The sequence below is a fragment of the Somniosus microcephalus genome, chromosome 18 (genome assembly GCF_052327205.1).
Source record: "Somniosus microcephalus isolate GS21.2 chromosome 18, FLI_Smic_1.0, whole genome shotgun sequence".
Classification (NCBI taxonomy): Eukaryota; Metazoa; Chordata; class Chondrichthyes; order Squaliformes; family Somniosidae; genus Somniosus; species Somniosus microcephalus.
The window spans coordinates 19,560,565-19,581,847 of NC_141004.1; the positions used below are offsets into that span (position 1 = coordinate 19,560,565).

General features: G+C 45.1%; 1 protein-coding gene across 4 annotated transcripts in view; it reads right to left on the bottom strand.

The window, feature by feature from the left end:
- Window positions 1-11,645: 11,645 nt before the first annotated feature.
- LOC147105082 (solute carrier family 45 member 3) overlaps window positions 11,646-21,283 on the bottom strand; it is a 147,751-nt gene continuing 138,113 nt past the window's right edge. For all 4 annotated transcript variants that reach the window (XM_086011152.1, XM_086011151.1, XM_086011153.1 and 1 more), the window contains one exon: window positions 11,646-19,552. In XM_086011152.1, the coding sequence (XP_085867278.1) occupies window positions 19,094-19,552 (459 nt within the window). In that variant the 3' untranslated portion in view covers window positions 11,646-19,093. The remainder of the gene's footprint in view (window positions 19,553-21,283) is intronic.

A 21,283-nucleotide genomic window follows, 5' to 3' on the forward strand; every position in this document is an offset into this window, starting at 1 on the left:
GCGTTCACTACCAAATATCACGATCGGGGCGCTGCGCACACCGATGACGTCATCGGTGGCGGCGCAGTGCAAAAGGCTAACGCCACCATTAGCGCCCCTGCTGAATATCGCGGGAGGCGCAGCCAGTGGCGCTACAGCCACTGACTGCCTCTTTAGGCGCTACTCACCCAATTTCTCCCCCACAGTGTTACAAACAGTAATGGAGAACATTCATCATGGTTGCCCAAAAAGTTCCTGTCCAAAGTACTTTCACATCAGTTCAGAATTGAGTATCGCAAGTGGACTATTACTAAAACAGAACAGAATAGTCATTCCACAGGCTCTACGTCAAGACATGCTCAAAAGGATTCATGAGGGACATCTCGGAATTGAAAAATGCAAAAGGAGAGCAAGAGACACTGTTTATTGGCCTGGCATAAATAAGGACATTGAGAACATGATAGGCGAATGTGAGACATGTCAGAAACACCAAAACAAACAAGCAAAGGAACCAATGATAGTAGCTGACTTACCAACAGCACCATGGCCAAAGGTTGGTATGGACCTCTCATTTGAATGGTAAAGACTATCTAATAGTGATTGACTACTATTCTAACTATCCTGAGATGGGGCTGATCTCAAGCACATCAGCAAGCAGTGTCATAATGCATGTTAAATCCATCTTCGCCAGACATGGAATTCCCAGGATTGCCGTTAGCGACAATGGTCTGTGCTTCAACTGTAAGGAGTGGCAACAGTTTGCAGCACAGTATGACCTTCAGCACATCACATCCAGTCCTTTGTATGCTCAGTCGAATGGTAAGGCAGAGAAAGGTGTTCAAGTTCTCAAACTGCTACTGAAGAAAGCAACAGAAAGCAAGTCTGATCCTTATCTTGCCCTGCTGAGCTACCAAGCCTCACCTTTAGACTCTGGTTCTTCACCTGTTGAACTCCTAATGGGTCGCAAGTTGTGCACCACGCTACCCTGCTGTGCAAAAGAAAAGCAGAGTAAGGAACTAAGCCAGAAACTTCAACTGTTAAAGCTGAAACAGAAATCAAACTATGACAAGTCATCCAAAACTCTGAAACCATTGACAAGGGATGATGTTGTCAGGATTGAGGATCCAGATGCATGGAACAGGAAAGCTACAGTTCTTGAGGAAGTAGGACCAAGGTCATACACTGTTAGAACTGAGGAAGGACAGATTCTCAGGAGGAACCGCTGTTCCCTCCTAAAAACACAAGAGACTATCCAAGAGCAAATCGATGACAATGCCGCAACTGAATCTTGTCACTCACCACCAGAACAATCTAACACAAACACACATACAGGCTCTCATGAAAACACATCAGACTTATCTGTGCTGAGAAGATCCACACGTGAAGTAAAAAAGCCTGATAGACTTAATCTTTGAATACAAAGAAAACTATATTGAAAATGTATTGACTGTTGTGAAGATGTTTATGTCGTTATGATTGATTGATACTGATTTTGTTTAACCTCAAAGAAAGGGGGATGTAATGATCAGTAACATGTCATTCTAGAATGGTACACTAGGTGGAGCTGTATGTTTAAATACTGGGCTACCCACGATGCACTAGGCTACCCAGAAGGCAGTAGTCAAGACGGATGCCTGCACACAAAGTCCACATGGCTGAATAAAGTGACTAGCTCAAGCTAGCTGTTCATAATGAAAACGTCTACTTATTTATGAACATAACACTCCCCTCCCCCCTTTCCCTGCCTCTGCTCCTGCTTAAAACCTGTTACACCTCTAACTTTTTCCAGTTCTGACGAAGGATCATTGACCCGAAACGTTAACTCTGTTTCTCTCTCCACGGATGCCGCCTGGCCTGCTGAGTATTTCCAGCATTTTCTGTTTTTTTAAATTTCAGATCCCCAGCATCTGCAGTATTTTTATTTTGTATTAGCAAATTTAAATGTTACATCCAAACATTTCTTTTAGAATCAAAAACCGCTCATAAAAACAATAGGAAAAATAAATCTAATCGCATACATGGGTCCCCTTGTGGCTCACTGGGTAATTACGTTACAACATTTGAGCCAAACAACAAATCACAATTGAGATGCTTAGACATTAAACCAATAAAACACAAAGAAAGCAAATGGATACATTTTCAAAGGGAAACTATGACGGACGTATGAAAACAAGAGAAGTTTGAACATTCAGTAAAATCTACCAATGAGAGACAGAGAGGAAACGAATCAAAACACTTCAAATATTTTTTGAAAACCCCTATGGCTGCCATCTTAATTTCCCCGCTCAGCTGACCAGATATGACTGGCACCAAGGCCGGAATTTTCTGGTGTCCGTGCGGGCCCGATTGGAGGCGGGTCGGGAGGGAAATTTGAAAAACCTTGGAGCGGGTCGGGAACCCACCGTCATCCCGCCCCCACGCGCCTTTCCCTCGGGCGCGTTTGCCAGCGCAGTGGCGACCTGAACGGCAGAGGCGGCCGAGGTAATTTAGATCATTATGAGGTACTTGTCAGCGTCTTTTTAAACCCTACTTTTCATATTTCCCTGAATGAGCACGGGAATCACGCAGCTCAGGACCACGTCTGTGAGCCTGAAGCGGAAGTTAAGTGGCCATTGATTCACCTCATTACTGCACAGCATGGAAAGTACAATAAAAACTCCCACCTGACACTTCGCTAAGGCAGATGCTGTTGCTGAGTGCATGGTCAGCACAGATTTAGCTTTCTAGAGGTTACATGTGTTTCCAGCAGAGTCGAGATCCACGGTCACCTCATTGGTAGAACCTATCACAGCATTGACAGATTGCTACTGTCAACTCTACTTGATCTACCATCTATTACATCAGCATGGGAGCTGTTCATACTACCTCACCTTGACCCTCAGAATCGGACAACGATGAGCCCCAACACGAACAGCACCAGGCACTCCAGCAGCACCAACAACACCACCACCAACCTTCTCCTCAATCACCTGATGCTGCACAGGACAGAGGGCATTCAGTGTAGGGCTACACCGCGCCGGAGGCGATACCCCAACACAGGGTATACACGCAGAGGGTGAACTTCCTCAACATGACGGAGCAGCAGTGCCAAAGGAGGGTCAGGCTATCGCGCCAGGTCATCGCAGACATTTGCAGATTGCTCGAGCAAGACCTATAGCCCAGAGAAACGGGTGGACACGCCTTACCAGTGGCTGTCAAAGTCATCGGTGCCCTCAACTTCTTCCAGGGATCTGCAGTAGACATTTGCAGCATCTCGCAGTCAGCCCACAGATGCATCACACAGGTCACCGATGCCCCCTTTGACAAGTCAGACAATTATATCAACTTTGCTACTGATGAAGCCAGCGTTACTTTGCAGCCACACCGGCTGGCTTCCCACGGATGCAGGGCATCATCGACTGCACACGTGGCCACCAGGGCACCCCATCATCACCCAGGAGTCTTTGTCAACTGCACTCCTTCCACGTGCAGCTCATCTGCAACCATAGGAAGATCATCGTGCATGTGTGCTCCAAATTCCCTGGCAACTGCCATGACTCTTTCGTCCTGCGCCAGTCCACCCTCCCTCAGCTCTTCGCTCTTCCAAATAAACATTCCAGCCGGCTGCTTGGAGACAAGGGTTATCCACTGAAGACGTGGCTCATGACACCCTTGAAGAGGCCAACTACTGAGGCCGAGGAGAGATGTAATGAAAGCCACATTTCCACCAGATGTGTCAGAGCAGACAATAGGCATGCTGAAAATGTGCTTCAGATAGCTTGACAGATCTGGAGGAGCCCTTCAGTACGCACCAGCCAGGGTTTCCAGAATCATCGTGATCTGCTGCGCGCTGCACAACATAGCACAGCAGCGAGGATTAACGCACTGAGCGCACAGCCTCTTCAAAAGGAGGAGGAGAAGCGGCAGGAGAAGCATCAGCTGGAAGACGAGGAGGAGGAGGAGGAGCAGGAGGAACCTGCATTCCAGATCCCACCAGCACCTGAGCAAGTTGCTGCCCGGGAGGCCAGGCGCCAGCTTCGCACCACCCCACAGCAACACCATAAAGCATCCCTACAATGACCAGGCCATTCTTTTCACACTGACCACCATTGCTGAAGGCAACGTTATGTCTCACTATTCACTTCAACTTACTAAGCCACTTCCAAAGTTGCACACAAATTTGTCCGGAAAGTTGTGAAAATAAATATTTTCAATATTTCAATATATAAATATCACAGAAATGTTACACAAACATTGATTAAAACAGCCAAGTGGCTACCCTTGTGCATCTACTTGTGTTTCACCTTTCTCTTACGTGTGCTTCTACGAGGTGCAACCCCTGTGCCTTCAGCAGACCTGGAGGCAGCTTGCTCACTTCCCTGCTGGGACTGCATAGACACTTTTGGTGGATGTCCTCTGGGTTTTGAAGCCTCTGATGGCCTCGCAAAGCCTGCTCCTCCTGTGACTATGCAGGGGCAGACTCGGCCATTGTGATCCGAGGAGCCATCTGGGGTTCCGACTGGCGGGGGGTTGGGTGGCAACAGGGGAGAAGTGTGAGCACTTTGAGAGGAGTCATCACTTCCATGTATCCTCTCACCATCATCCCACTCATGGGCCACCTGAACTTCCCTGCTAGCAAGGAGCTAGAGAGAGCACCTTGCTGCACACCAGTGGGGCCATGAGAACCCATGTCTATGTTGACATCCCTCCTAGACAGGAGGTCAATGAACCTCTGCCATCTGTTCTCCATAGAGACCATGTGCTCCTGTGAGTGACGCATTAGCTGCTCCATGCAGGTGGCCATCCTACCCATGGAAGAGCCTACAGTCACCATCGCCTGCGACACACTGGTGCTCATACTGGAGATGGACTCCTCCATTCTCTGCACATTTTCACACATCGCGGTCGCAAAAATCAGTGAAAGCCTCCTGCAGCTCCAAGATCGCTCTTTTTCTGGATTGCCCCCGAGGCTCTGCATGCAGCTGAGCAGAGCTGGGAGCGTCCTGCGTGCTCTGGCAAGGACTGTCCACTGCTGCCCCTGTCTCCACCATCTACTCTTGCTCACTTGTGAGTTGTGAGACACCAGGTGACATCACTACTCTATCTCGCATGGCACCCACCGGGGTATGCGTATCTGCACTGGTGCTGGGTGCGCTTATGTCTGGTGACGGTGCGCCCTCAGAGGCTGGAGGTTCCTCTGAGCAGTCATCTTCCTCTTCCTCCTGGACAGTGGTGGTGGGGGTGGGGGGTGGCGGTGGCTCTTGATTGACCTGTGGTAGAGTGAAGAGATGAGTTAGAAATGTCATATCAAAAATGGGTACAGATACCATTATGCATGACATGAATCAGTCATTCATGAAAGAAAGACTTATGAAATAATACTGAGCGGCATGTCCTCCATGTTGTAAAACAGTTGATTAAAGCTTTGTTTAACGCTTAGACCAAGTGCCTAGTAGTTTTCTTACGTCAATGCAGACAATGAACATTCACTGGCTACTAACAACAGTCCCCAAATAAGTGACTGCTGTATGCCATGTGGTTGTATGAGATGTAATTCTGTCACCAGGTTGCTGAGATGTCCCCGTCTCCCCCTGTTCTGTGACTCTGGACACGTCCAAGGCAACCTCCTCTGCTGCTAAGGTGGCCAATGGTGGAGGGTCACCGGTTCTCTCACTCTCCCTCTTATTGTGGGCTCTTTTTTCCTGTAAGGAGGGAAATAAAAGGTCGAGTGAGAGTGATGGAATGAGTGTAAGGAATGGATGGGTTACATCTTTAGAGGGAGACTATGATGGAGTGGGGTGGCAATGCCAAGTGGCCTCCTTGTGTGTTAGTTGGTATGATTGCATTAGGATGAGGGCGAGTGTGAGGGCTGGTTAATCAGATGGGGATGTGGTAATGTAGATGGAGGGGGATGGGTGGACGTGCAAGGTATGTTGATATAAGGATGTGCAGGAGCAGGCTTGGGAAGGCAGAGTGATGAGGATGTAATGAGAGGCACAGCAGGATGAAGTTGAGTGTGGTTTTGCACTCACCTTTCCTGATCTAATGAGATCATTGAAACGTTTGTGGCACTGCACCCAGGTCCTCCTCACAACATCCCTGCTTATTGACCTCCTCTGCTATTTGGAGCCAGGCTCCTTTGGGCTGCTGGGGAGGTCTCTTCTGCCCACCAGAAGGGAAGAGGACCTCCCTGCGCGCTCTTACTGTCTCCACAAGCATATGGAGGGAGACATTTGAGAAGCTGGGAGCAGGCCTCTGTCTCTGTGCAGTCATCTTTCCAACACTCCAATGGTCCAGTGCAGTGCCTGCACACTGCTAGATGAACCTTCAAATGCAATGTGGCCATGGCGCCTTTAAATATCCCAGCTGATGACGTCATAAGACCCGCGCCATTTAATAGGGCAGGAAAACAGACAGGGCTGCTTCAATAGACGCCATTAACAGAAAGTCGATCTCAGGAACGGGATGGAATGAAGAACGGGGTCGCGACCCGCCACGGTGACCCGACATGCCCCGGTACAGAAAATTCCGGCCCAAGTTTCGGGAGGCAGGAAACAATTACAATGTTTACAAGGGAGCGATTGATTAAACGTTTGTGCTTGAAATGCCTACGATAACATTTCCATTGGAGACCTGTGTCTATGCAAGAAGTCCAAGCCTGACTCTGTGCAAGCTTTCAGACCCATGGCTTGCCTGAAGGCACTCATGGTCGCAAGCTACAGCTCGCAACATACACCTGCGCATAGATTATTTTAATAATCGACAGACAGCAGAACTGGCCATTCCTCGAGCACACCATGACATGCAGTTTTAGAACCCCACCTCCTCATCCATTCTGGGGCATTAATGGAAACTTACTGAGAATGAAAACCCGCAGGGTCACCATTTTTAATAGTTAAAGTCATTTGAAAATATTTTATATACAAACTCCAATTTTTACACATTGAAAGTGATGTATATCATTTACTGCCCAACTCCCCTAAAATAAAAGTTGACAAGGAAAAGAGCCGAATCCAGATCAAGCGGAGGAAATAACTGGCGAGTAGGGAAGTACTGGGGTGGGGGAGGCGGGAGAGGAAACAGGTTTTCATATTTTGTCACATTTTCTCAATAGTTACAGCAGCTGCTGTCGTTTTAGTGGTTTCTGCTTGGAACTAAAAAAAACCCACTATCGTTCATAGAAACTAGGAGCAAGTTCTGGAAGGACTGCACCATTATTCAAGTTTGGTGGGATGTTCTGAATAAAAGTTTTGATTTAAATATTTATATTCAAGCGCTATTGTAGAGATGTTTTGTAAAGAAGAATCTTTACTTAAGTTTTATTTTGTCAGCATTTACTCTGGCACATTGGCAGTAACAGTAGAGCTGTTCCCACATATTACATGCAGAGATGTATTTATTTACCTACACGAAGCGTGTAAAGGGAACCAAAAAATTATCAACCCGCAAAAAACACTTATTGCGCTGTCTCAAACTCCCAATTCCTTCAGTGGAGATGGACACTCCCCATTAGTATTTACCATGTTTTGCAATAGTGGAACTTCTGACTCACCATGAGCAGGGCCATCTTTAGTTATATAGTTCAACATATTCTATCTACTGTTCTAGAACCATAGAAATTTACAGCACAGGAGGCCGCCATTCGGCCCATCGTGCCTGTGCTGGCCGAAAGGGAGCTATCCAGCCTAATCCCACTTTCCAGCTCTTGGTCCGCAGCTCTGTTGGATAAGCACTTGAAGTGCTGTAACCTAAGTACTTTTTTTTAATGTGATTAGGGTTTCTGCCTCTACCACCCTTTCAGGCAGGGAGACCCTCGTCTGGGTGAAAAAGTTCTCAACTCCCCTCTAATCCTTCTACCAATTACTTTAAATCTATGCCCCCCTGGTTATTGGCACCTCTACTAAGGGAAATAGGTCCTTCCTATCCACTCTATCTAGGCTCCTCATAATTTTATACACCTTAATCAAGTCTCCTCTCGGCCTCCTCTGTTCCGAAGAAAACAACCCCAGCCTATCCAATCTTTCCTCCTAGTTAAAATTCTCCAGTCCTGGCAACATCCTCGTAAAACTCCTCTGTACCCTCTCTAGTGCAATCACATCTTTCCTGTAATGTGGTGACCAGAACTGCACGCAGTACTCTAGCTGTGGCCTAACTAGTGTTTTATACAGTTTTACCATGTCCTTCAATGGCATCACACATCCATTAGGCGTCAAAGTAATTACACAATTATGGAAAGTAAATCACTAAACTTATCCATCCTTAAGATGGGTTATTTCATGTTAGAACTCCCAGCAATTTATTTTACCCACATATTACTGCCCTAGCACTTGAGCTGGAAATGCCACCTGGGAACTGAGGGCCAATTCTGTGTCTGTGCAGTGTGATGCATCCTGATAGTTGTAGTTTCCACCCTGCTCCTATGGAACTGCAATACCCAGAGTTGTGCCAGAATATTTTACAAATAAAATTTAGGCATGAGTGAAACAACTTTTTTTTTTTAAAGCCTTTGATACAATTTAAGCTGGCCTTTATAACTAGAGGGCTCGAATACAAGGGGGTAGATGTCATGCTACAGCTATACAAAGCCCTGGTTAGACTACCCCTTGAGTACTGTGCTCCGTTCTGGGCACCACACCTTAGGAAGGATATATTGGCCTTGGAGGGAGTGCAGCGTAGGGTTACCAGAATACCTGGACTCGAAGGGTTACATTACGAGGAGAAATTACACAAACTAGGGTTGTATTCCCTGGAATTTAGAAGATTAAGTGGTGATTTGATCGAAGTTTTCAAGATATTAAGGGGAATTGATACGGCAGATGGAGAGAAACTATTTCCGCTGGTTGGGGATTCTAGGACTTGGGGTCATAGCCTAAAAATTACAGCCAGGCCTTTCAGGAGTGAAGTTAGGAAACACTTCAAGCAAAGGGTGGTAGAAGTTTGGAACTTTCTTCTGCAATCAACAGCGAAGTCAATTGCTAATTTTAAGTCTGAGATTGATAGATTTTTTGTTAACCAAGGGTGTTAAGGGATATGGGCCAAAGGTGGGTATACGGAGTTAGGTCACAGATCAGCCGTGATCTCATCGAATGGCAGAGCAGGCTCGAGGGGCTTAATGGCCTGCTCCTGGTTCCTAGGTTCCTAAGCCATTAAGTAAAAATTCAGTTATTAATGGCCCAGAAATTCGGGTCGGAGGCTTCCCGCGGGTGCAAGCCTCTGACCTGCACTTACCTTGCGCGCCGGCTGTTGTGCTGTGGGCCCGTGTGGGATTCCAATCCTGGGCCTCCTCCAACTGCCGGTGCGCAGTGCTTGCGTATCCCAGGGGCGCAGTTAGTTTGAAGCGTCTCCTGGGATCACGAGGGCCATGGAGAGCCAATGGTAGCAGGGAATTTGTATTCATAGGTTTGACAGGAAGACCCGACAAATCTATGAATACAATTCAGCCCCAAAACATAAGTAAAACTTCAAATAAGTTTTTAAAAATCACATTTTTAAAATAACTATAAATTACATAAAATAACTTTTAAACAATAATTAAAATTTTTGAAAAAATGAATTACAGTTTCTAACGGGGCTAAAAATAAACGTACCTTTCTTTAAAGTATTTAAAAATAATAAACCTATGGAAAAAAATTTTTAATTTTAGTTAATTCACCACTTACCTTGTTAAAAGCAGGCCTTGCGACTGCTTTTTAAAAGCGTAGCTCCTGGAGACTTACCCTCCCGGAGAAACCTGCAAAAAAAACTGGAAGTTCCAGGCGTACGCGCTGCCTCTCCGGCGCACACGTTCGACCCGTGAACCCCTTCCTTTAAGGGAACAGAAGTTCCGGTTTCCCGCGCATGCGCAGTGCATGCACAGAACCAGCACTTTCGTTGGGCCTATGGGCGAGTACCCAGCGTGTACTCACCCATGGGGACCCGAAGTTCTGACCCATTAATGTATTTCTGACCATGACGAAGGGCGACTTTGCATCGGGGTCTGAGGGCATGTTTGCAGGGCGCCCCGAGGCTGATGTGGGGTATTGCAGCTGTGGTCAGCCAGGCTCAGACCTGGGTGAATGGTCTATCTCGTCGGGTAACTCCATTTTGGGAAAAGCCAGCTTAGGAAGAGCGACAGCTGCAACTCCATCGGGGAAATAAGGGAGAGAGTAAACATCATAATCAGGCAAATAACTGAAAAATGAAGCAAGGTTTAGGGAGAAGTACTTCCAGCTCAATCAAATAATGCAAGTCTATCCCGAGAAGAGCAGCCTAAAAAAAATGAAAAACTTTAATATAAATAACTGCGAATAAGAGGGACGAACAATAAAAAAGATGCCCATATCTTAACTGAGTTTTCTAAAATGGTTGGTAAATAGTTTTTAAAATACTAAATTGCGGTGACAATGGTCATTTGATCAATAAAGGTTTATTTTTTTTATATATATATATACACGAAATGGTGAGGGCAATAGAAGAACGATTTTAGAAACCTGCTTCACAGAGCCAGCTATTGGCCAGAGCTTACATTGTGACAGCCGACATAGCAAAACTGAATGCGAAATGTTGACATAGCAATTTACAATGGCAAATGTTGGCACAGAAACACAAGCCAACTGCAAGATTTGGGGATAAGGATGTATGTTCCTTTCACAAGATTTTTATAGATTATATCGGAGGGGACTGTATCTTTCAATAACGGTAAGATGTGGAGCACTTCTACCTCGAGTCAGTTATGCGATTATTGCTTGAGTAAGTTTGCTCCCAAATTTATACTGCAATAAGACTGTGGTGAATGAGAAATTATGCTCAGGTCTCGGACTAAGCATAAGCAACACCGAGAGTGTTTTAATAAAAGATGTGCGTTTAGACAGTAGCTTTCACGACCTCAGGATGTCCCAAAGCGCTTTACAGCCAGTTGAGTGCTTTTGAAGTGCAGTCACCGTCAATGTTCCCTGTCATTTTTCTTGGCGCCGTGCGGCCCCTTTAAGGAGCTGTGTGGGCCATTCAAAATACTGCACATGTGCGACTTTTGCACTGAAAAGCCGGCTGCGCAGGTTCCCTGGAGTGCAGCTTAAAGGGAACATTGGTCGCTGTTGTAATGTAGGCACATACACACACAGGATGAAGTATATTTTCTGATTGTACCTAACTTTTTACCAAACACTTAACCTGCTTATTACACAGTATTTACAGCACAGAAACAGGCCATTCAGCCCAACAGGTCTATGCCAGTGTTTATGATCCACACGAGCCTCCTCCCACCCCTTTTCATCTCACCCCATCAACTCCTACTACATCCCTCTGTGCATCACTTTTAGGCTGGTGTTAACCTACTTAAAATAGACAGGTTATAACCCCTGCCTAAAAGTGATACACAGAGGAACATAGTACAGGTACAAGCATATTGAGCGTTAGTACCAGAACTTTGCCAATTAGAAAATATACACCCTGAATCATTTGAAACAATTGGTTGACTGGTTTCCCTCTTCTTCATGCCACTAGGTATTGCTGTTGGGAATTCAAATTCAGTGAGGGCAATTTGGGAGGAGTATTGGCAGTGTGATGAGTCTTTCCCCTGTAACGTGATCAAGTGGCTGGAAGACTGTCCCTCGTGAATGGTACTTGGGAAGCTAAAATGTCAAGACTTCTTTACAAAGTTGCACACTTGACTCAGGGATTTTATCTTGGTAAAATAAAGTGCGACAGTAAAGGGTACAAGTATATTTATTGCAATGGGTAAATTACACAAGATGTGGGTGATACCTTATTAAAACTTACTGTTTTATTACAGGAAGAGCAGGAATTCCAGGAAGAGCAGGAATTCTGACACATGACGAATGTCTATTGCTTGGTACCACCGAGTACCACACTCTTCTTAAAAGAAAAAGAATCTTAAAACTGTCATGCTTTCATGACCAACTAAGCAGCGAAGCATTTTGAAATACTGGAGCACCGAGAGGATACCAGAGTGGGAGGATATGGATTCGACTGCCCCAGACCACGGAGCTCCTGATCTTAACTGAAGCGATAAAGGGAGGGGTATGGAAGGAGAAAGAGAAAAAGAGATAGAGAGAGAGAAAGGGGGAGAGAGAGAGATTTGAAGGGATTATCATCGTATACTTCTCTTGGTCTTTCTCATTTGGAATAGCATGGGAGAAACCAGAGCACAAAATAATTACTGATCAAGTGTCAAGGCGGAATGTCCAAAGTAACAGTCTTGTTACTTCACTCTTGTCAAACTGAGCTAAACAGTGAATTATCTCCTAGGTTTTCAACACTGCCCAAGGTCTTTTGTAAGCAGACCTCCCTCGCAATGAAGGAAACGAAGAGTGTTGAAAGCCTCGAGAATACATTCACGTATCCAGTTTCTTTAGCCACTTAAAGACCAATTTTAAATCCTATCCGATCACAGGCGCCGTGGAAAAATAAAATTACATTTCAACATTTTAAAAAGTTTTCTTTTATATAAGCTTAAATTTGAGATGACGGAATCTATCAAACTTTATATAGTACCTTTAATGGCATGGAGATCAAAATAATAGGATTCCCAGAATATGAATATTAACATTTTTAGTGCCATTATATACCTCGGCTTGTACTTGAACTCACTGAATAAATATCAAAATATATTAATTGCAGTTGAACCAGCAAGAGACTTTGTGAACATAACCCTCTGATTTCTGTATGAGTGCCTAATCTTGTGTTAAATTTGAAGCAAGCTATAGATCTATTATATATTACTTTAAAATTTGTCTCTGTAATACCGTATGATTGCAGTGGGTCACTAATGCTGCTAACTGACCTATGCTAATCACAAAACACCACAGTCCAAAAAGGTTGTTTCCAATGCCCTTACCATTTTGTATGCCCCGCTCCAACCCTTTGTTAATCCTCGATCATGGGCATTTTACCCACTCTACCTAACCTCTACTTCCTGCCAAGACTTTTCTCCCTTCCTTGAATGCGCCATCTTAACATCTGCTGAGACCCACTAAAATGGCCCCCCGCCCCTCCCCCGAGTACTCCAGCCCCTGTGCTTTCCTAGGTTGATCCCAAATGCTCCGGTTCCACTTCATACCTCCCTTCGATCAAGGCCTATGTCTGGAGTGCTCCACCTACCCCCGCCCACCAACACCACCTCCACGATACTGCAGATGACAGCCGCCAATCTAAACATGCCCTCTTGCTTACACCCCCGCTCCCTGCTGCTGCAGCCGATAGACTAAAACTTCCTCCAAAACGCTCCGCAACATCCCCAAACCCAATATAAAAGTAGTTATTTAAAAAGAGAAATAATGTCATCAACCTAGTTAAATCAAATTTGAAATCCCAACAGTTCAGACAGAGGTGCTAACCTGCAATTGGCATTTACCTACATAACAATTTGCATTTATATAGCGCATTTAACGTAGCAAAACGTTCCAAGGTGCTTAACAAGAGCGTTATCAATAAAAACAATTTTGACACCGAGCCACAGAAGGAGATATCAGGACAGATGACCAAAAGCTTGGTCAAAGAAGTCGGTTTTAAGGAGCATCTTAAAGGAGGAGAGAGGTGGAGAGAGAGACTTTCAGAGCTTAGGGCCTTGGCAGCTGAAGGCACAGCTGCCAATGGAGGAGCGTTTAAAATCAGGGATGTGCAAGAGGCCAGAATTGAAGGAGCACAGAGATCTCGAAGGCTTGTAGGGCTGGAGGAGGTTACAGAAATAGGGAGAGGCGAGGCCATGGAGGGATTTGAAAACATAGAACAGCAGTACAAGAAATTTCTCCTTAGGCTGTGGCTGAAATATGAGGCCTGTAGTAAAAACGAGGCCAGGTTTTGAGCATTTCACTTTAATCTGTAAAGGGATGGAATGAATATTTATTAGTGAAACACACTTTAAAGACCATGAATAGTTAGCTGATCTTTGCTGGGGAAGCTAGAAGTGGTTTCAGTGCTCTGGGCTAGGGAGGGCCGTGATGTACCCTATGCTTAGATGAAGAATAGGCACTTGAATGAGGTAACAGAGAGTGACCATTGAATGTGGCACCAGCGTAAGGCACATCTCGAGGGAAAGCAGGGTGGAATGGGGCAAAATAAAAACTCAATGAGTTGATGCAGTTGTGATTCCTTTGCAGTCTCCAGCCACCAGCAAAAGGAAATGGCTCATCGCCTGTACAGGAGAGGAGAGCTCCTGCAAGCACGACCGGTCTGTTGCATTCCCCGAGCTCACCAAATCATCCAGCCCAAAATATATTCATTGCCACTTTTAGCACAGTCACATATTTTATGGGCCACAGGGAAGGAGAAGGGGTAGTAACTACAAGAGACAGTATATTTAAGAGTCTCCCCTCAGCCTTGATGACCGATGGCGAAATGCTTGGAAGAACTGCGACACACCAAATGGATTCCTTAGAGGACCCCACAGTACAACCTGAAGGATCAAACCGCCTTAGAACCGGTCATGGTAGATGCTGCCACTTCCTCCGTAGATGGAAGGTTAAAGCATCCCCATCATGCGACTGTGGAGCTCCTGATCAGACCCTGGAGCACATCATTGAGCGCTGCCCTCAAAGGAAATTCGCAGGCAGCCGACCAGATATCAGACTTATTGATATTTAATTTGTTTTTTTGCTACGACCATACGAAAGACGAAGAAGACTTAAGAGTCTTGACTGAGTTGACCAAGAGCTAGCACAAATGTCCATGGAATGAGGGAAAAGGGAAAGTGAGATGACAGGATCAGCAAACTATGTTTAAAAGAACATTTTTTGTTGTTGCTGAAAACATGATTGTGAAGATGGCAGTGGCCTGAATTGCTTCTGCCTTCACAGACTTCTGCCTCACTTGAATTGGTCTCATAATTGCGTGCAACAATTTTTGCTCTCCAGTCATGCCCCTTAATCATGAAGTCATGCCCCTTTAATAACGGCAGTGTTGGCGAGCTCACAACTTATTTATATACACAAATAATTCAATGCAACGTGCACACTGGTTTGATAGATGTGTAATCAGCACTAGCATCGGGGAGAAGGAGAGGGGGTGGAACAGAGTTTTAAAGTCAGTGATGAGAGCCTAGAGTTAGGAGGAGAGACATGAGATAGTGGGGCTATTTCCACTGGAGCAGAGAAGGGTCAGAGCAGATTTCTCAGAGGAGATTTCTCAAGAGTTTTTGGATAGAGGGACTAGGGAAAGATTAACTGGATATTGGAATGCCTTGCCACAGGGAGTGGTTGAGGCAAAGACCATTGCACCTTTTAAGGAAAAAATCAATTAAATATCGGAAGCAGAGGAAGATGCGAGTCTATGGGCAGAGCAGGGCCGTGGGATTAGTTTTGGATTGGTCTAGCAGAGATCCGGCACAGACACAATGGGCAGAGTGGCCTCCTTCTGTACTGTAAACTTCTACGGATCTGATTCTCCTTCAAGGCCTTCGTTCGCTTGCGGTCTGAGTGAAGACATTGTTGCCAAAAACAAAGCCATTTGTTAGATCATCGCCTGGACCTCAAAGGAGAAAAATACAGCAGCTTCCATAGTCCGGTGGACTCCTGTTCCTTTATATATGGGATATAAATTGTCACTGTACAAAATATCTCTACAGTATAAATACAGTATTCATAGACTTTTTAAAAACAGTTGCAAGGTCAGCAATTAACAAAAATAGATTTTTAAGGCAAAATTATTAATTCTACCAAAAATAATATACCTTTTTCCCAGATGAATTATACATTTCTATAATTTAGCAATCAATTTAGAGACCTAAAGGCAGCCAGAGGTGAGTGATACGGACACGGAAATACTAACGCAGACGTGGACACTGTCTGCGGATTAGTAACACCCTGAAATGCAGACACAATAAGGAACCCTTTTCAATATCAACCTTCTTACGTGCAGCAGGACAACAAATCGCCAAGCCATCGGTTGAGCAAAGTTATTCCCACGGATGATTTACTAAAAGGAACAGGTTGGAATCGGAAGAAATCAACATGGTGCCACTTCACAGCATTCATGGGCCTGAAGTACAAAGGAAGCCCTTTCCTCCCCCCACCCAAGTTCACCTGAAGCGTTTAGATTATCAAAGGGCTGCATTTGCATCGAAAAGAAAATGAAATTTATTTTGTTTTCACTTCTTGGAAGTCCTCCAGGTGTCTTAACTATTCTCCCAGCTTCCAGAGCAGCAGACCCACTTGCTGGTAGATCTCAGTCGCGGGAACCACGAGAATGGAGTCCACAACAATGGTCTGCCGGGTTGGCGGAGCAACATACAGGAAACTTTCTGGTATCCGGCACGGACGGGACCGACGTGGTGTCGGTTCATCAACAATGCCGGATAACCGAATGCTATAGTGAAAGATACGGACCTTAGAGCTCCATATAAAGAAACAAACCCTGTTGCTTAGCAACAGCTTCAGAACAACGTCCACAAGTTGCAAGCGTCTCTGTAGCTTAGCAACAGCTGCAGCCAAACCCTTGCCTTCCTCCATTTGTTGCTGTGCAAGTAATAAAAGTTACCTGAACCGACTCCTGAATTTTGCCGGTTAACCGACATTTCCGGTTATTTAGGGGCCGGTTAATCAAAAGTTTCCTGTATCAACCAATTTATTGTCTCGGGAAAGAAAGCAAGCCGACTTCTTTCTGAGGGTAGAGGTTGGGGTAATAGCGGCGTGAGGAGTGTGACTGGTTAGAGGGTCCATTGAAACAGGCAAGAGCAGTCAGGTGGAACAGTACATCAGTGTTGGAGACCCCATGCTTAAAAATATATCAGCCTCTGCTACTGCCGAATTGCCAAATTTGGGCTAGGCAAACGCGACATTACTGGGGTTCTATAGCAAGTTGCACTGCAGTGCTCCATACTATCTAGCCAAAGATGTCCCTGGGCTCTCAACCAGAGACCACAGTAGGGTCCCTGGAGTACAGGGCATGCGGGCCTTGGGAGGTCATGAAGAGGAGCAGTGACAATAAATATGGAAAACTTTTTAAAACAGGACCAAAAGTACAAAAATTGATTTCTTGAAAACATTCCTGTCTGAAATGCATACCCTATTATGAAACTTTTCAGAGCATCTCCTTACCTAAGCAATAGGACTGTGGTACTTGTCTACACCAAGGTCCAATATGAATTGCATAAAATCAACAGAAAGTGGATTGCTGGGACTAATATTTAACTTCCAATGCTTTAACATCAAGGACTGCTGATCTTTCCAAAAGTGCACCACACTGTTTACAGCACAGTGCGCTGGTGCACTTCAAACCTTACAATATGCCACAATCGAACCATGTACTGGAGCTCAACAATGCTGGTACCCATGGCTGACATTTTTAAAAGCTGAAGGAATGGTTTGCAAGGCATGCGTTACTGGCGATGAATCCCTGCCAAAATTGGAGTTATTTAAAAATCAACACAAAAGAATGTGGCGTGGTGGTATTATGATGAAAGATCAATGATTAACATTAGAATGCTTGGCACAAGAACAGAACAGCTCCACCATAATCAACACTGGTCTTTCATCTGATTCTTCTTTTTGAATTTTTTCCCCTCCATTCAGAAAGTACTATTGGGCTCCCCTAAGGAGATCTGATGTTGAATTCTGGAAGCGATAAAGTCAGGTTGTGTTTGCAATCTTTGGAATTCTCTACCCTGGAGAGCTGTGGAGGCGGAGTCATTGAATATATTCAAGGCGGAGATTGACAGACATTTGAACTACAGGGGAGTCAAGGGGTCTGGGGAGAGAGCGGGAAAGTGGTGTTGAGCCCAAGATTGGATCAGCCATGATCTTATTGAATGGCGGAGCAGGCTCGAGGGGCCAATTGGCTTACTCCTGCTTCTTATGTATGCAATCAAAAAAAGTGTATTTCCACCCCCACACGGATATTTTCTCCACATTCTCCTTGCTCTTCCCAACCCCCTTACCAAGGGAAAAGATGTCCTGGTCTCAAGCTTGCACCTCCTTCAGTTATGTTGCTCAAACCAAGCCTACAGAGGTGCAGGATGACTTTCCCTTCTAGCTTCCCTCTTCCTTGTAAGCAGATGCTGGCCGGCACATCTCAAACCGGCAACTCGTCAGGTGTTATCAGAGAATTGCGCCCGTGTTCCCTGTTGGCATGGGGCCAACACGTTGCACCATTTAATATTTTGCTAAAAAAAATAAAAAGCTGCCTTGCCACCACGAGTGCAAACAAAACCTCTCCCTCAGCAAGCAGGCTGAGCACAAAGACTTGTGTGAATTCACCAGTAGGTGACAGTACCAACTTAAAAGGGCTTAAAAAAAATAAGTTGAGGCCGTAAAAGAAACATCGTCTCCCCCGCCCACCCCCCCATAAAAATCCAGTACTAGATGTTTTATTTGAATACTTGCATACACCTCTTTTACAGCTACAGTCATTTGGACCTGTTTCCATTGCAGGTCTTGGAAGATGCCTGGTGGCATTATTATTGCACTTAGGCAAGTTACACGCTGCCATGGAAGAGAGGGCAGGTGTATACTTCTATGGGAGGGTGGGCTAGATTGATCAAATAGCCTCCCTCATCTTTGTGACCCGTGCAGCATGGATCTGGAGTGTGGCTGGTGAGTTGGCGTGGTGCAGTGAAGGAGCTCGATTATGGGAATTCAATAGCTTTTTTCTCATCACCGATCTCGCCGAGACTGTAGCAGAATTATATCTTCTGATTATGAGCTTTGGTACATTTTTTTTTTAAATGGTTACAGATTCAAGTTTTACATAGAATGGAGGTTCCTTATCCATCCCCTAAGACACATTAAATAATAGTTTACAAAGGGACCGAAAATACCTATGAAGATCAGCAGTTTAAAAGGCTTCAAAACCCAAATGTAAAATAGTTTTTGAAATGATGAGGCGTATGATCCAATGGATCCAATTAGAAATCTGAAGTGTGGCTGGACTTGATAGGCAGCAGATGTTTGCATGTCAACACTAAATGAGAGCCGAACCTCCAGTCAGTGGACTAGATTCAAAAATCAGATCTCCGAGTTATAGGGCAATGGGCAAATCAACGACCCAAGCACCTCAGAGTTTCTGAAGAAGTTCCTTTAACCCTACATTCTGGTCTTAAGTTGACAATTGTTGCGCTTATAATATTGTGGAAGAACTCAATATCACTCACCTCCAACTGTTACACACTACCCCATAGTTGAAAGAGCATCATCCCTTCATTACATCACACTAAATACTTTTCTAAATCATTTTTATCAAAAACTATTTTGGTTGCAAAATAAATAGCCACTGTCCCAAAGGCGGCCGCGGAGATCATGTAAGCAGTTACTGTCTGTGTAAGCTGAACAATTGTGCCCATGAGTAGTGAGGGTATGACCTGAGAAAGAAGGAAGGCACTGTCCAGAATAGCTAGGTCAAGGCAAATCCCCCTCCCCATGGTAGACTGTTCACTGTCAGTCGACCCGCCGGCCACCATGACCTCGCACTGAGAGCTACGGCTTTGTGGGACGGTGCTCCTCTCCGGCAGCGGGCCTTTGGAAGACAGCAGAGGAGCAGTTGTAATCAAATTTCCATTCTGATTATATGACTTATGATTCAAGATTCCATTTTGCAAAGACGCCTTTTTCTCAATCTGGCAATTAGCATCTTCGAGTTCCGTAAACTTGTGCTTGCAAAAAAATACCTAAAGCAGAGAGAGAAAAAAAAACCACGAACAGCGTAAATCAATGACGGAGCATCGTTACAGAAATAGATACACAATAAAAAAGGGAAAAACTACAAATGCCGGAGATCAGAAATAAAAGTTAAGAATACAAAAGTCAGCTGAAGGAGGAAGGCAAGTTATTATTTCAGGTGGGATACTTCACCACAACCTCTGGGGAAGGGCCCACCCAAAACATGAACTTGTTTTCTGTATTTCTGTAACCTCCTCCATTCCTACAACCCTCCGAGATCTCTGTGCTCCTCCAATTCTGGCCTCTTGCGCATCCCCGATTTCCTTTCATCCACCATTGGTGGCCGTGCCTTCAGCTGCCTAGGCCCTACACCCTGGAATTCCCACCCTGAACCTCTCCACTTCTCTTTCCTCCTTTAAGACGCTCCTTAAAAACTCTCTTTGGACCAAGCTTTTAGACAGAGAGAGTGAGTTTTATATAGGGGATGGATAAGGAACCTCCTTTCTATGACACATTAGATAACAGGTCATTACCACACGGACAGCAGCGGGTCAAGGCGGCGGCTCACCAACACCTTCTCAAGGGCAATTAGGGATGGGTAATATATCCTGGCCTTGCCAGCGACGTCCACATCCCATAAATACATTTTAAAAAAGGTATTTAGGTCCCTTTGTAAACTATGCAGATCAGCATAATATCTGCGTGTGGCTCGGAGTCAAGTTTTGTCTGATAACGCTCCTGTGATGCACCTTGGGATGATTTACTGTGCTAAAGGCGCTATATAAATGCAAGCTGTTGGTGTTGACTGACCTGATGCACATGTCCAGCGTTTTCTGTTTCTATTACAGAACAAATGTTATATGCTTCCTATAATTAAAAAGCAATAATCTGACCAAGGGGCATAAATGACCTCAAATCTGAAACGCAAGGTTAGATTCTGGCCTGGAAGTCACTAAGCTTGGGCCTGGGGATTCAGTTGTTTTGGGACTGTTGAATGCTCCATGTCCTGGTCATATCACGGACTGAGTTACAGATTAAATTGAAAAATAATCTGCAGTTCATTATTGGGAAATTCATAGAATCATAGCATGGTTACAGCACGGAAGGCGGCCATTTGGCCAGTCGAGCCCGTGCCGGCTCGCTGCAAGAGCACTTCAGCTAGTCCCACTCCCCCGCCCTTTCCCCGTAGCCCTGTAATTTTTTTTCTTTTAGGTACTTATCCAATTACCTTTCGAAAGCCATAATTGAATCTGCCTCCAGCGCCCTTTCAGGCAGTGCATTCCAGATCCTAACCACTCGCTGAGTAAAAACACTTTTCCTCATGTCACTTTTTGGTTCTTCTGCTAATCACCTTAAATCTGTGACCTCTGGTTCTCGACCCTTCTGCCAATGGGGACAGTTTCTCTCTATCTACTCTGTCGAGACTCATGATTTTGAACACCTCTATCAAATCTCCTCTCAACCTTCTCTGCTCTAAGGAGAAAAATCCCAGTTTCTCTAGTCTATCCGCGTAACTGAAGTCCCTCATCCCTGGAATCATTCTTGTAAATCCTTTCTGCACCCTCTCTAAGACCTTCAACATTCTACGTCTAGTTCAAATTCTGCCCCGGTTAGCAAACTCTATTCAACTCCTTTTAGGGTGAAGGCAATCAGCTGACAGATCTCAGAGCAAGTAGTGCATATCTAGTGGGCAAGGAAATAGGGTGAATTCTCTCAACTCACCCCAGTCCTTGTGCATC